The following is a 14,900-nucleotide window of genomic DNA, read 5'->3' on the forward strand; positions in this document are numbered from 1 at the left end:
TCAAAGACTACCTTGTCCTCTGCCCTCTGCGCCGTTTCCCAAGATCATGAAAGGGCTGGGCTGGGGAGCGGACTGATGGGCACGGGCAGGACAGAGCCTTTGCAAGGATCTGTTTTTGTTCTTTCTGGGCCTGGGGCTGGGTAGGGCCCGTGACTGGGCTTGGCGTTAAACTAGGAGCGGCCAGGGCAGGTGTAAATTATGCATAGCTATTTCTGGAAACTTCTCAGATTTCTCAAGAGAGAGAAATTAATTTGCCTGTTTGGGCAAATAACACCAATTTTTTTTTCCCTGCTTAAGGTCATTTTGTTAAGATAAAATTGATTAACGTTCTCTTTAAAGTTTAAGTAGAAACTGCTCAAACATATTTTTATGCACAGAAGCACGGTTTGCGCCCTTCAGTAATTAATAACTCTACAAATAAGTTCACAGCGCACCGCTCGCGCTCAGCGCGCGGCCCGAGGCGGACGCCGGGTGGGCGGGGCTGGCGCCCAGTCTGGCCAATCAGGGATCGGGGGAGGGAGGGGGCGGGCCCAGCCGCCGCGCCCCCCACGGCGGGTCCTGGACCAGCGCGAGCAAGCACACCCACGCGCGCCGACCAGCCGAGTCCGACTCCGCCGGAGCTGGCGAGGTTTATCCAGGCAGAGGCAGACCCAGGTGGACCAATACCCAGAATCCGCCCCAGGGATGAGGGTACGAGGTGACACCATTTCCCCGCGCTCTGCTGAAGTGCTTTTGGGGCTGAAAACAGGGCTCTGCAGCCAGACTGCCCTGATGAGAATGGGAGCTAGCAAGTGACTTGGTCTCTCTGCCTCGGTTTCCTCTGTAAGGAGGAGATAACAGTACCCACGTGATAATGTGTGGATTGAACGATTAATATCTGGGTCGGTGCTTAGTGATAATGCCGGGCACAGAGTGGATGCTCGCGTGGTTGATTTTAAAGTCATTCTCCTCTCCTTTCAACGTCACAGGAGTTCGTGACCTAAGGCTATTTGCTATCTGCCCCATTTTGCCATTGAAAACTCTGAGTCTCAGAGAAGTTTAGCTCCACGCTTGAGCTCACACAGCTAATAAGTGATCGAGATGAGGGTCAAATGCAGAGTTCCAGGGTCCACGGTGCCTTCACTTACACGCATCTCTTTCCCTAGGCCTTTTTAAGTGTCATTTATTCACTTTCGCAATTTCTGCATGTATCCAGGAAATATTAATCCCCTCCAGGTCCTGTGTAGGCTGCTGGATATACCCAGATGTAGGAAGAGTCAGCTGCTGCCCTCAGATTATAGTGAGGGATGGGGACAGAGGACAGTCGTGGTAGTCATTAGCGCCATTTGCCAAACCTTGCTTGTTCTCAGTTCTCACAGGCACAGGAAGGGCTGCACTTTCTGGAGAGAGGCTGAGCAAAACTGTGTTGTAAATGTTCAGTCTCTGCTGACTGTTGTGAGTTTTCTTCCATTCCATGAAATGGAGAGTGCTATACAGAATGTATAATCCTTGGTCAGTCTCCTAGGAAGCCTAAGTGAACCAAATTCAACTGTAAATTGTAAGAACAGTGGCCCCGTGAACCTTTGAATGCTTTGACAGCCAACAAGCATTTGGGAAACCCATCTTTTGAGGGTGCTTCTCTTCTCTGAAAGCCAGGGCCAACCCATTAAGGCTACATTGGACCACCACGATTTGCCCATTTCCAAAACTGTGGCCACAGATGGCACCCATGAATTACCAGGCTTTGCCTTGGGAGGAAGTGAAGGAGGCCTTTCAGCTCCATGGTAATGAGTACTTATAGAAATGACCCTAATTCTCGATCCTTCCCTGAGTCTAGCTCTTTCTCCTGAGTTTTTGCAGCTCCTCCCATGAGAAAATGAAGTGTATTTCCCTGACCTTGAGTCTGAGTTTGGCCATGTGACTTACTTTGGTCAATGGGACATGAACAAACATGATGCACACAAGCAGAAGCTTGAAGACCACTCCTTGTTCTGTTCTTGCCCTTGACCAATGCCATGAGAACATGCTCTGACTGCCCTAAATGTGTCCCAGTCATCCCAGCCAAGGCCATCCTACAGTAACCAACAGCCAACCGGCCCTGCTCAGATCAGCCATGCTAAGCCTAGACCAGCCCAGATTAGCCTAACGCAATGTACTTATTGGCCAAATAGATATCAATCACAGTATATCATTAAAGTACATCTCTTAACCTTTAGATATTTTTAACCATCCTATACCAATTCCTTAAACCTTGTAAATTTGCTCTTATTTGGAAGCCATATATGTATATATTTTAATTTGTAGTAGTTAAGAACTGATTCAGTTATTAATAGAAAAAAAAACAAGTAATAATGGCTTAAACAAGAAAGTTCATTTCTCTTTCAGGTTCAAGAAACCTGTTGGGAAGCAGAATGGAGCTAGTAGGCATTTGGCACTGTTGGAGACCCAGGCTCCTGTTAAACTGTTCCTCAACCCATATGTGTCTTCTGTTTCCAGGTTACCTTGTGGTTCAAAGTGGCTTCTGGAGCTCCAGCTATTGCATCTACATTCCAGCCATCAAGAAGGGAAAGGAATGAGCTCATTTTGCTTAAGGAAAATTCTTAGAATTTACACATACTGCTTCTATTTATATCCCACTGTCAGAATGAGTATAGCTTCCAACAGCAATATGGACACACCTAACTTCTAGGAGTGGTAGGGTATATAATCTGACCCTCTCCAAGGTAACATTTGCTCAGATAAAAATCAGTTAATTTATTAAGGAAAAGGAAGAGAGCTAGCAGTCTTTCCTACACAGTATGCCATTTTATTCATAATAATAATAGTTATTATTCACTTTGCCCTTCAACAAATAGAAGGTGGCCACAGAGGAAATCAGACACGGAGGCTAGAAGGCAGGACACCCAGATTATAGTCTCAATTCTATCCTGAATTGTATGACCTTGGAAAAGACTCTGAATTTCTCAGGGCTTGTTTCAAACTATCTGAAATGGAAACTCAGTAAAATAGAGATCCCTAGGATACTTCCAGTTCGTTTTCAACACAAAACTTCTCCCTGGTGCCCTTCCTTCTTGGTCTCAGCTGATGTCACTTTCTCAGCAAGGCCTTGTTCCCTGCACCCCCACCTCTGACGTGGTCCCCACCCATCTCACACAGCTCCTTGTCCACCATAACGTTTGGGACCATGCATGACTGGGTATTTACTGACAGGCTTGTCTCCTAGAGGGGTGTCATGTGACTGTGAGCTCCCATGAGGGTGGGGGCCACATTGCCTGTCCATCTCTATAACCCCAGTGATCCCCAGTAGATATCTGCTGGGTTGGATGGCTGACGGCTTGAGGTCTTGGTCCTACCTACGAAACGTTTGTTAAGTACAGAAAGCACCCCTAAGAATGCACATTCTAGAAGGGAATAAAAAAAAGGGGGGTGGAAAGTTAAATATTAAACATACTGTGAGTTTAGGAGGAGCACTGTCTGTGGCTGGGGGACTTTGAGAAGGTTCTTCCTATGGCAGCTTCTCCCTTGAGACCAAAACCCTTATCCACCTGCTTCCAATGACAGGAGTCTATGGCCCAGGTGTCCGAGTCCATTTTTTTAGCCTGGGCAAAATTCCTGCACCCACAGAGTCACTAGAAACTGATCATTTGTACATGCAAACGCAGCAGCAGTGAACCCTAGGCTTCTAGTCACTTTGCCCACTCCAGCATCCAAACTACTAGAGACTGATTCCATTGTACCTTCCAGGCTGAAAAGGGACCCCTCCTGTGCCGGAGGCCTGGCTTCATCATCTTCCTAATAAGCACCATGCCACTTCAGTCCCCAGCCCTTCAGCGGGCAGCATGGCTTCGAAGCACCCCACCCCACCCCAGTGACCCTGTAAGGTCCCTCAGGGCTCAGAGGTAAAGTGGCTCATCCCAGCATCAAATCCTCTGACTGGAGAGGGGGTGCTGGCTGGTCCCCAAAGCACAGGCATATGGCCCTGCATCATCCCCACCCCAATACTGTCTGATGGGGACACACGCCAGTCCTTGTAAGGGCCCCCGTGTCCCCCATAGAGCCCCCCTCCCCACATGAAGGCACGAGGGGTTCTGAGCAGAAGGGCGGGGGCAGAGGCAGCCAGAGAACAATGGGCCCAGGCGAGGGGGGAGTCGGTGGGGTTCCCTGGCTGCCTTGTCATCGCCATAAACCTCATTACCTCGCGGTCCCCTAGGCCGCCTCTCTCCTTACCCAAGGCATCCGCCAGCTTCGCTGCTGATTCCCACATGGCGTGAAAAGCTCTTAAACCCCCCGCTGTATTTTTAATGGGGGCAGTGACTAATTTAGCCCTACGCCACCAACCGTCAAATCAAATCTTCTGTTGGTACTTACCGAGGACTCACCTGGGCTCCATGGGGTTCAGGATAAATCTGGAGCTGGAGAGGTCCCAGAGACGGTGATGTGGCAAGCCCCGGGACATGCTGGTCCTGCCCACAGCCTTTGGTGCCGTCTCGAAGGCAAGCCTGGCTGTGGATGCGGGGTGGACTGTGGCTTGCTACACTTGGGGAACACGGATGCCTACCGTGAGGTCTCCCCCCGTAAATGGCCAAGTCTCCAGGGGACTAAAAATCGAAGTTCACTGCCTTCGACTTCTTGGAGGCAAGAACCCTGAATTCTAAGGGTGATGGCTCCATTTTGCCCAGCCCTGGCTAGGGTCTGCTGTGATTTGCAGGGGTGATGTGCGTTTTATAAAACTAAATGCCCTGCCCACGTGAGACCCTTACATGAGGTGGCCCAAAGGGGAACTCTGACAGGTCACCATCAGCCCCTTGATATGGGAGTCAGAAGATGCTGGGTATAATTGCTACAAATTCCACGCCGGTGACTTAGTATTACATTGTAATTAGGCACAATCTGTCTGCCTGTTTCAATTCCTCTCTGCAGAGGGTAATAACCAATTTTCTTGCCCCTTGTGAAAAGTTAACAAGGAAGGGCTTCCCCACGCAGGTTCTGAAGCCCTGGCCTTAGATTGGCTAGTCACCGAGGCACCAGCATGACCACAGGGTGGGAAGACTTGGGAGACTAAGTTTGCTGCGTGGACCCTGGGGTGCCAGCAAGGCTGGGGGCGGGGTGAGGAAAGCAAGGCAACTAGGATGTGAAATGTCAGGAAACCTCTTCTTGTCGTTTACAGGTGTGTGTCGGGGGGCTATGCTGTAGGTACCTCGCTTTCCCCACTAGAATGTGGCCCTGGCCACGGGTCCCACTAATCTGTGATTGGGAACGTACTGCTCCTACCTGGCTCCGCTCTGCAGCTCCCCCAGCCCTGGACCTCACGGGGTGGGGAGTTAGCCCCGATTCCTGTCATGTCCTCTTGGCTCAGCCACAACTAGAATCCAACTCCTACCAGACGTCCTGGCCAGGTAAGGGTTAACCACTCAACCATCTGCATCCAGAACGTGGGAAAGCCATCCCCAAGGGGAGAAACAAGGAATCATCATGGATAAGCCCGCTTACCCTGGAGCTTCAGGGTCCCCCATCCACAAATGAAATGATCAGAGCATTTCATCATTAAAGGTTCCTTCTGTTTGGACTTCTGTGGCCACCGCCCACCTGATCCAGACTGGGTGTGTTAGGCTACTATGTGTCCTCTTTCCCAAGGGAGGCTGGGTCTGTCCTGTGTAGGTCCCCACCCTATGGGTGACGACAGCCCCCCACGGAGCCCCGGGCTGGGGAGGAGAGAACCAGGCAGCCGATCCTAATCGCATGGATTCCCTTTATTGAACTGTACTAGTAACTGCAGTCAGATTAAGTCACATTTAAAAGCAGACCATCCAGTTGCACTGAAACCGATTATATTCATTACATAGTTTTAATCACTGTCCGGTGAACTGGCAAATCCAATCAAAGCATTAGTCTTTAATTAAAAAATTAAAAGGAAATATTCAGACAATAGCCAAGCAATCACATCACGATGCACAATTACCTAGAATTGCAATTAAAAAGTAGTTAACCAAAGGGGGGGGAAGAAAAACAAGAAAGAAAAAAAAAAAAAAGAAGCAAAGGAAAAAAAAATCACACTAATCCTTTTTTAAAAACTATCAATATAATACATGAAGGAACAAAGGACAATAGCCTCAAAAAGCGGGTTTCTCTAACTCTAGAAATGTAGTCTTCGGCGGAAACTCTAAAAGCACACTAGCTGTAGCAGGACAATAAAAAATACTGAGCATGGAATACTTTTAATCTCTCCCATTAATATTCATTTCCAGCTGCTTATAATAGCAGCGCCTCATGGCCAAATCATTAGAGTTTTACATCTGGGTTGCAAATGACACTTTGATTGGATGTAATGTTCAAATGGCCCTCCCCACGGCGTCTCCGGCAAGCCTTCTGCGGAGAGGTGTCCTGTCGAGCGGTCCCTCACTGTGCGTGCTGGCTCATCGTGTGGTTCTGCAAAGGCGAAGAAAGGAGACACGCATGAGGGCAGAAGAATGGAGAGCAGGCCCGTCCCCTCCCACTCAGTGCATTTACGCCGGGAGCCACAGAAAAGCATCTCGATTATTACAACACGAAATGCAACCAGGAAAAAGTGCTCGGGGGACAGAGCTGCCAAGACGCCACGTTGATCTGGGGTTCGGGGATGGGTTCCTGTTGCTGCCAACCTGGGCTCTCTAGAAATTGTGTTTCTGAAGACTGTTCAGGTCTTATCATGGGGACTGGCTATTGGGAAGGCAAAGGGGACATGCCAGGAAGTGGGTGAGGGGAGGGGAGGGTGGCAGGAATTAAAAACATCCTTGCTCACCTCTCCCGTCCGTCCGCCTTTCGCTCTGATGATTAGGAGGAAATTATATCTGATCGCCTGCAGGCTCTCCCCAGACCCCCTCCTCGGTCCTTCCCGGGAGCTGCTCTGAGCCTCATGGAGGAGACAGCAGATGTGCTACGCAGCTCTCCGGCCAAGAAACACCCGAGCGGCACAGACGTGCGGAGGCAGTGGGCGGCAGCAGGGGCCTGCGGCCGAGGACGGGTCACCCAGCGGGGAGGGCACTGAAGGAGGAGGCCTGCCAGCCCAGTCACGTGACCATGCTTCGGCCAGAGGACCGTGTGGTTCCTCCTGAATCCACGCGGGGAAGCCAGGGTCCAGGTGGGACTCCCCCTGGCCAAGCACTTCCATCTCACCACAGCCCACGGCATCTCTTCCCTCGTGCCAGCCCGAGCAGGCCAGCAGGGCTGATCTGTTTTTAGATGAGCCAGTGGCCTGGGGCTGGAGGTGGGATTTGGCCTCCAAGAGTGACTCTGTTTCTTTTCAGTGGTCCCTGTTCTAAATCTGGACCCATCTCATCAAAGCCTCAGGTAACATTCAGCCTTATACCACCTGGAAAGGAAGCAAAATCCACCCAAGGTAGAGGAGCCCTGCTTGAAAGCAGCACAGAACCTCCAGTTATGAGGAGTGAAGTTCCCGGGGTGCTCTGGCCGTCCCCCCAACACCCTGGGCACCCCAGCTGGGGCAGTGACTCCTCGGGGGCCGGGAGCCACCTGCCTGCAGCTCTGCCCATGACCACCAGAGGTCAGACGTGGTGCCGTGTCTCTCTCCTGGGCTCTCAGAGGATGCCCGATGCCCGATGCCCATGGCTTTGCGCGTGCGGGGAGGGGGACGGGGGGGGAGACTGGAGCCACCCCCACTCCGTGGCCCAGGGCCCCGATAGCAGCCTCTTCCCACTGTGGGCACTGCTGCCGCCTCCATGGTGATGTCACCACCCCCTGCGGCAAGCTCATCACCCTGTCCCCACATAGCAGATGCCTGCTGATGCCCGCAGCACAGACAGCCAACCACCGCTGTCCCCTTTCCTTGGGCTCCTGGGTACAAGCCCCCACAGCTGGGGCTTGGCCAGCACATGCGCTGTGTGCTGTTAGAGGGACATCTCTTTCAATCCCCACAATAGCCTTACAAGGTAGGCCACAGGAAGATGAAGAAATGAGGCTCAGGGAGGCTGGATTCTGATTCAAGGTCATCCAGCTGGGAACCCGCTGGGGTGGAACCGGACAACTGGAATCCAAGAAAGCCAGGGCCTCGGGCGAAAAGGCAGGCTTCCCAGCACCCTGCAACTCATGGGCATCCCAGTCCACAGATCATCCACACTCCACACCGGGCATGAGGACAAACTCTACCAGCGTGGCCTGGCACCTCGGTGGGGGTGCCATGGACCCAGAGGCACAAGGCAGGTTGTCTGAGGCCACAGATGGGATGCGGCGGTTTCCATGGGAACACCCACCCTCCAGCCGAGGCACCTCTCCCCGCACAGGCAACCAGGCCTGCGGGGAGCCAGACCCACCCTGCAGCCAAGCATCCACCTAGCTTCCAAGCCTTTGGTGAGTCAGTTCTCACCTCCTCTCACCTCCCTCCCAACTGAGCCACGCCTGAAGTCCAAGGGGCCTCCCCATCCCTTGCCATCCCTCCCTGCAGCCCCTCGAGGCATGTCCGACCCCCCTCCCACACATCTACATGCTTCCCAAGTGCAAGATGAGCGTCCTCTGCTGCGATGCAGACAGGGGGACATCACCTCCTTTCTCAGCCCCACAGCGCTTGGCCCCGGGCTAGGCCCACGACGCCCTGCGGTGACATGGCAGGCACAGCTGCCTGGGAATGACTGGGGGGTCTCCCTCTGCCACCCTGCCAACAGCCGGTCAATTAACAGTGCCACGTGGCCGGTGCTCTCTGAGGGTGGTCAGGTCCGTCTTTATGCAGGGGGGAATGGGGAGGAGGGAGGTTAGGAGGATAAACATGTACAGTTCTTTTTCTGTCCTCAAATGATGGTTCCTGGCACAACAGAGACACCTGGTAAATATTTTTTAGTGAATCAGTGGAAGGGTAAACAAACGACTCTATGTACGGGTAGGCTGTGGGGCAAGGGGAGGGGGCGTTCTGAGTGAAAGGCCCAGCACAAAGGTATGGAGGCTCCGATGTGCCGGGCAAAGACAGGCCCCCATGGGATGATCTCAGCAGGGGTCACATGGCAGACTGGGAGGGGGTTTGACCCGGCCGGCAGAAGCTCTGGGTGCCCCTGAGTGTGGACCATTCCCCAAGCAGCAGAAGGCCAGAGATGACATTTGATCTCCAAAAAACCCTCAAGGACCACCCACTGCCAATGTGGGTAAAGGCAGGGGGTGGTGTCCAGGGATCTCTGGATAATGAAACAGCCTCTTGCCAGGACACCAAGAACAGAGCCAGTATAACACGCGGTTCACACTGCCTCTTCCACGGGCTGCTGGCACAGAAACCCAGGAGGCGGGAACCTATGCTTAGGACCACTGGTCAGGAAAATAAGAGAATAAACGCCACTTCTCTGGTGGAAACCACAGCGGGCCTTCCCTCTCACGGAGCAGCAGGTAGCTCTTCAGTTAGACTCAAGAAAGAACCTCCCCAAAGAGAGCTCTGAGACAGAAGGCTAAAACTTCCTTCCCTGAAGTTCTATAAGAACAAAAGCCCAGGATGTCACAGCAGATGGGAATGTCGAAACTTGATGCCCCAAGGGGCCCGGGCACCAGGATGCATTCAGCACTGCGTTATTAACTACCTGCTGGATGCCCTGCTCTGGGCCGGGCACAGTGAGGGGTAGGGGAGGACTCTGGCTGGGCCCGCCCCCTCAAGGGGCCCGAAGGGAGGGGGCGGCAGGGGGAACTCAAGACACACGGACACCCAAACGTGTGTGCAGGATTAGTGGTGCAGATGGCGGCTCAGCGAGAGAGAAGGGTCTGTGCCACCCAGTAAGCGTGCGTGTGGCAGGGGGCGCTGAGGAGGCCAGGTGTTCGGTGGGGGCCGGCCTCAGCTCCTCCACAGGCGCTGGAAGGACAGAGTGGGTGGCAGGGACCCATCACCAGAATTCACCCATCACCCCACGCACCTGTGCGCCGAGCGGCTCCTGGCAGAGCCACCGCTGATCGGCACAGTTGAAGAAAGCCGGAGACCCGCCGCTCGGAGCTGAGACTGGAGGGGTGGGGGGCTTCGTCAAGCCGTCTTCAAGAGCCCTGTCCACCCGCACGGCTCTCACAAGGGCATTTGGCTTAATGTCTAGTTCTCTATTTGTGCCTGTGCTATATTTAGCCCCTTCGGAGAAGGAAGAAAATCGTTTTTTAAAGATACTACCAACCCTGCAGATAAACACTTCCCAGCACCATAAAGGCCGGGGGTGGGGTGGGGGTGGGAGCCAGGAAGGACTGGAAGGTGCCCAGAGGGGAGGTCTGGCATCCGCAAGGGCCTCTCTGCCTGCCAGGGAGACGCAGGTGTGGGCCGAGAAGCAGGTGAGAAAAATAAAACGGGGGGGGGGGGGGAGGGGACAAAGCGGGGTGGGCACTGGTTTGTGGCTGAGCTGCACCCACTCAACAGAGTGCACACAGCTCTTGTGGACAGAGGTTTCCACTAGGACCTGTTTCCGGGCCCTAGTCCTGGCTTGCTGGGCCACCTGCCCCTGGGACACAAGTGATGGGCAGGGGGGGTGGGGGGGGTCAGGGTTCCTGTGGAGACCTCTCTCTGTGCAAGTTGTCAGCAGAGCGCCCAAGCCAAGGAGCCCTTTGCGGCAGGTCTGCATTCATTCACGTGACCGTTCATTCATTCAACAAACCTTCACTGCATCCCTGCTGGGTGACAGCCACCATGTTTGTCGCTGGGCACCAGCAGCAATGTGACCCCGATCTAGAACCCAAGCCAGTGGTGCGCTGGGCACAGAGGAAACACGCAAGGAGCAGGGAGCTTGGGCACTGGACCTTCCTTCCCGAATCACAGACGCACACTTGAACGGGCCTGCCAGAGGTTCTGGCCTGTTCCCACTCCTCACCCAAACCAGGACCATCCCTGCTCAACCCAGTCTGTGCCTCGACCCATCACGTGCCCACATGCCCACCAGGGCGCCCCTCCCACATCCCCTACAGGGCTTTCTTCTCAAGGTCCTGGCTCTGTGTTCCGTCCCTTGATCCGGGACCCTGCTCGCTCTCCCTTTGACACCACCCACCACAGTGTCAAGGAGAGGAGACCAGAGGTGCTGGCACCTGTCGGCCTGGCAGATATGGCCTGTGAAGCAACAGGAGGCTTCTCTGCATACGCCAAGAGGCACAGACCCAGATTGGAGAGGGGGCTGCCTGCACTGTACGCCCCTCATGGATAGCACACTTAGCTGCCTCTCCTGGGCTCCAGCTCCTTTGAGGACAAAATGCCCGTAAAGTCCCTAGCACGGGCCCTGGCCCTGAGCCTGGTCACCACTGCCTGGGGTGATCACAGGGAGGCAGAAAGCCTCAGCGGGCTGGGACGAGTGGAGTCCTGGTTGTGAATCCCGACTCTGCCGCTGAACGGCCATGGGGCCTTGAGCAAGTGCCTTCCCCTCTGCGGGCTGAGGGGAGGGGTGGTAATAACATAGCCCTCTTCCTCAGAGGCCCCGAGGGCTCAGGAAACAGTGTGCATGGACTTCTCCCGGCCTGGCCAAGAGAAAGTGCTCCATAAATGGCGTCCCCAAGAGTCTTCCTGAGCAGACGGGGAGCTCTGTGAGGTCCTCTCCTTGGGTCCAGGACCCCCTTGGCACTACACATGGTTCTGGGCTTGCAATGGGAGCCGCACGGAGGTCTGATGCTCTGAGCACTGCGCCTTTTGCCAGCTACTCCTCCAAGCGCTGGTGAGATCTCGGGAGTGCTCCCGATGTTATCGCTCCCCACAAGCCCAGGCCACAGCCTCAGTACCCACAAGGCACGGCTCTCCCTGCCCCCAGGGGACAGAGTCGGGTATCCCCTGAGGAGGGGAGGCATGTGGAGACTCCGTGGGGAAGAGAGGTCCGCACTCACCCATGTGTTCACCCACACATGCACCTCTTCTTTCCTAGCCTGTTCAACGAGTCACCAGATGCAGGCCCCGCCTGGGCACTGACATGCAAAGTTCGCGGCTCCAGCCCTCTCTCTAGAGGAGCTCACAGTTCGAAGGGGAGACCCTCACGCTCCAAGGGCACCAGAGAAGGGCTGGTCCCAGGGCTTGGCCCTTGCATCCCTGGCCAGTTAAGGATGCAGGAACATTTAGCCCCCCACCGCCCAGAACGTTCCACTCGTCTTTCCCGAAGAACCCACCTGGCTTCACCTTGACCCCACATCACCTCCCTCTGGTTCAAGGTAGGGAAGGAGGCTGCGGCCAATGCCCTTTCTCCCCACCGCCCACCACCAGGCCACTCCCGGGTGGGTTGTAGCCATGGCGGCTCTCGCGAGGCTGGCTTTACAAAGAGCTGTCTCCAGGAGCAGGGACCAAGTCCAAGAACCCGCCTTAACCACAGGAAGATGTTCCCTCTGCTTCTAGGGGAAAAGGTAGACACTCAGGCTAAATGCAGCCACATCCCAGCTAAGCGCAGTTCTGTTGTTTGACCATTTATCAGACACGGAGCCTGGCCTCGTGTAACGCAGTGGGCATCAGGGAGAGAATAAGGCCCATCCTGACCATTTACAAGCTCCTGGCTGTAGGAGGGGGTGACATTTTATAAAAAGGGACTTTGGAGAGAGGACTTTTGACAGGCAGGTGTTTAAGGAAGAAGTTGGCCTTCTAGCTGCCCATGGAGGATGGCTTGGTTAGGGTGTGCCCTGGAGAGACAGAGAGAGAGAGAGAGTGTGTGTACGCACATGTGCGTACACATGAGCACAGAGAAAGTTCTCCAAGGAGGATAACCACCGTCCCCCTCCGCCCCAGCGAATGGCACGGAGGTGTCAATGACACTGAAAATGATCAGAGCTACCACTCCTCCTGTGATCACTGTGCGCCAGGCACTATTCTCAACCCCTAATTACACCAACTCACCAAAACCCCACAACCACTCCAGGAGTGAAGTATGACGGTTATCCCCATTTTACAGATGAGAAAAGTGAGGCAGGCCAGTGCAGAGTGTTGGGGTCCTGCAGCTGCTGACGGCTGCGCCGGGCCCGCACCCGTGCAGCCCGTGTGTAGAGCAAACTCTGAACCCACGGCGCCGTTCTGCTTGTGAAATGCGGAGAGCACAGCATATGCTGGGGGAACAATGAATAATTCAGCTTGGCAGAAGCACAGGGTATGTGCCATGGAGACAAGCCTGGAAAGGAAGGTGGGGGCCTTATTGATGAGACTCCGTGATGCGAGACGCGGCAGCTCGCCCTTAACTCTGGGCCATGGGGAGCCATCGAAGGTATTTGAGCTGTGGAGTTACACGAAAGGCAAGGAACGGGGAGACGCTCGCACCTCCAGCCGAGAAGTTGTACCAGCAGGGCCTTCATGCTCCCCACCTCCCTCGGCTCCCTTCCTGCATTCCGCCCCCCTATTGCCCCCCAACACTCAAGTTATACATTTCCCTTTGGAGAGGGTACAGACGAAGGCAGCCCTGCTTCCCTCTCGGCTGTGTATCACCTGGGCAGCCCCTCTCTGCTAGTGAGCACTTATTTTTAGAAGCGTTTGACAATCGTCCAAAGGTCTAAGACGAACAGATGGCCTGTCTTAAAGGCTCGTATGTTCACTAGTTTGCACTTCTGACAAACGGTAAGCGCACTCGAGAGCACGCCATAAACAGCACTGAATGAATACTCAGAACACAATTTAGCTAATGCACGTCATTAAAATTAGGAGTGAGTGATGGCCAAGGTTTCCTCTAAATGCCTACCCAGTGATGCAGCCGCTCCCCTGGGGGCCGAGGCGATGACGTGTATGCACCCTGTGTCCCCCCCGCCACGGGGGTCCCCCTCCCCCAGCAAGCCAGCATGGACACAGACAGCACGGAAAGCTGGGCTGTGTGGAGTGACACCTCTCCTTGGCATCGGGGTCCTGGGTGATGCTAGTCACCCACTGGCCCGGGACACAGCTCTGGAATGTTCTCGGAGTCAAAAGCAACTCCTTCCATGCTCCAGGATGTGTGCAAGGCTTCCCCAGTCCTGTCTCCCAGACAGCGAGACAGGCTGTCGTCTGCCACTCTCGAGCAGCGGGAAGTGAGCGTCGCACCCGCTTAGCCGGGGAAGTCTGTCTCTCGGGTGAGAGACTCCGTTCATCCGGATCTCCTGGCCTGCAGGGAGATTCCAACTTCCAGCGCTGGCTTTGGGGGGATTCGCTGCTTTCTTGCAGAACCGAGAGCAGGAGCAGACTCAGGGCCCTCGGAGTCCCCTGGGGGCACGTGAGGAAGAGCTGGAGGACCCAGACTGCCTCTGACAGAGGTGTCCCCAGAGGGGATGACCACTGGGTTTCTGGGGCCCCTCTCCAACACCTCTCTCACCAGTGCCCTGAGGCACCCAGGACACAAAAGACCCCAGCAGGTGGCCTGGCCAAACGACCTGTTCCATGAGTGCAAAAACATCTTTCTTCGAGGGAAAATTGAGAGAGAAGTTGTCGTGGGGAAAAAAAAAAAAAGCCCAAAGAATTCCCAAAGGGGCCGGTTTTGTACGGCTGTGCTTTGGAAATAAAAGCCACCCGAGAATAGATAATAAGGAGGGAACCTGCAGCCTTCCACTGGGAGCCCAGGCCGTAAACAGGCTCCTATTCGGAGTCACCCAACAAGAAAAGAAAACGAATAATACCTGTCTGGAGGGACAGTGGACCCCCGGGGTGGGGGTACACTTCAGAATACAAAGGCATCTGGTTGCTTTCTGGGTGGACAGCATCACAGGCCAGCAAACGGGCGACTACCTGAAGTCAGGTAGCGGCCGCATGAAAGAGAGCGGGAATTTTGTGGCTGTGTCACACCAGGGCTGCTGAGAGATTTGCCCCAAGTGGGCAACAGAGGCACCCTGACCATCACCGAGTCCTGCATTAATTTGCTGCCACCTTTGCCATTTCTCCAAAGGGAGGTGGGGTTCCCCAGTGGCCGGACCCCTCTAGGTCTGGGTGCCTAGCACACTCGGGACTCAAGGATTCTGGCCATGATGTGCGAGGTGACTGTAAGCCCCAGTCTCTGGTCCTTGGTTCCTTCCCAGTG

General features: G+C 54.5%; 1 protein-coding gene across 1 annotated transcript in view; it reads right to left on the bottom strand.

Moving 5' to 3' along the window:
• Window positions 1–5,708: 5,708 nt before the first annotated feature.
• The window catches only part of ZNF423 (zinc finger protein 423), a 332,667-nt gene continuing 323,475 nt past the window's right edge, over window positions 5,709–14,900 (bottom strand). Inside the window, exon 8 of the mRNA XM_032323398.1 lies at window positions 5,709–6,405. Coding sequence (XP_032179289.1) covers window positions 6,376–6,405 — 30 coding nt within the window. The 3' untranslated portion in view covers window positions 5,709–6,375. The remainder of the gene's footprint in view (window positions 6,406–14,900) is intronic.

This window comes from Mustela erminea, chromosome 19 (assembly GCF_009829155.1).
Source record: "Mustela erminea isolate mMusErm1 chromosome 19, mMusErm1.Pri, whole genome shotgun sequence".
Lineage (NCBI taxonomy): Eukaryota > Metazoa > Chordata > Mammalia > Carnivora > Mustelidae > Mustela > Mustela erminea.